This window comes from Plasmodium gaboni (assembly GCF_001602025.1).
Source record: "Plasmodium gaboni strain SY75 chromosome Unknown, whole genome shotgun sequence".
Lineage (NCBI taxonomy): Eukaryota > Apicomplexa > Aconoidasida > Haemosporida > Plasmodiidae > Plasmodium > Plasmodium gaboni.
Genome location: NW_017385434.1, coordinates 1 through 865, shown reverse-complemented (window position 1 = coordinate 865; position 865 = coordinate 1). Strand labels below are relative to the sequence as shown.

At 24.9% G+C, this 865-nt stretch overlaps 1 protein-coding gene across 1 annotated transcript; it reads left to right on the top strand.

Moving 5' to 3' along the window:
• PGSY75_0026900 (acyl-CoA synthetase) lies at positions 1-865 on the top strand (the record flags this gene model as incomplete). The annotated part of the gene is made up of 1 exon (XM_018783411.1): positions 1-865. A coding segment is annotated over one exon (865 nt), but the record flags the coding sequence as incomplete, so codon positions are not given.

The following is an 865-nucleotide window of genomic DNA, read 5'->3' as shown; positions in this document are numbered from 1 at the left end:
GTCAATTTATTAGTGAATATGAAGAATACTCTGAAATATGTGAAAAGCCAGCTAATGAAAATGAATCTTGTGCATACTGCATGAAGGATTATAAAAGGAGAAATTCAAAATATGTATATAAACATATAGTGAGAATGTTTTTTGAAAAACATAACTTAAATAATAATAAAATAGCCTTAATAGAACATGAATGTGGTGAACCTCAGAATTATATGACTTATGAAATTTTTTTTAAAAAAGTATTATCTTTTAGTAATTGTTTGAATAAATATGAGGAATTTAATATTCCAGAAAAAACATATAATGAAGAAATGAATAATGGAAAATTTAAGTTATTAGGTTTATATGGTAGTAATTCTATAAATTGGCTAGTTGCTGATTTGGGATCTATGCTTAGTGGTGTTACTACATTAGTGATGCATTCGAAATTTAGTATAGATGTAATTGTGGATATATTAAATAAAACAAAGTTAGAATGTCTATGTTTGGATTTAGATTTGGTTGAGGGTTTAATGGCACGTAGAAATGAATTGCCACACCTGAAAAATCTTATAATTTTAGATACGGTAGCTAAACAAGGTATGATAAATTCAAATAATGAAAAAGAAAATAAAAAATCTAATTTAAAAACTAATGGACATTCAAATAATATAAATAATAATGAAGGAAGTGAATTAGCGAAAACGGTGGGAAATGTAAATTTAAGTCCTATACAATATGATAAAGAAAAATTAGAAAAGATTAATGCTTTAAAAGAAAAATTACATAATTGTGGAAAGAAACTAATATTACTTGATGATATGACAAAGACACAAACTACAAATTTTAATATTATAAATGAGGATCCTGAGTTTGTTACGTCTAT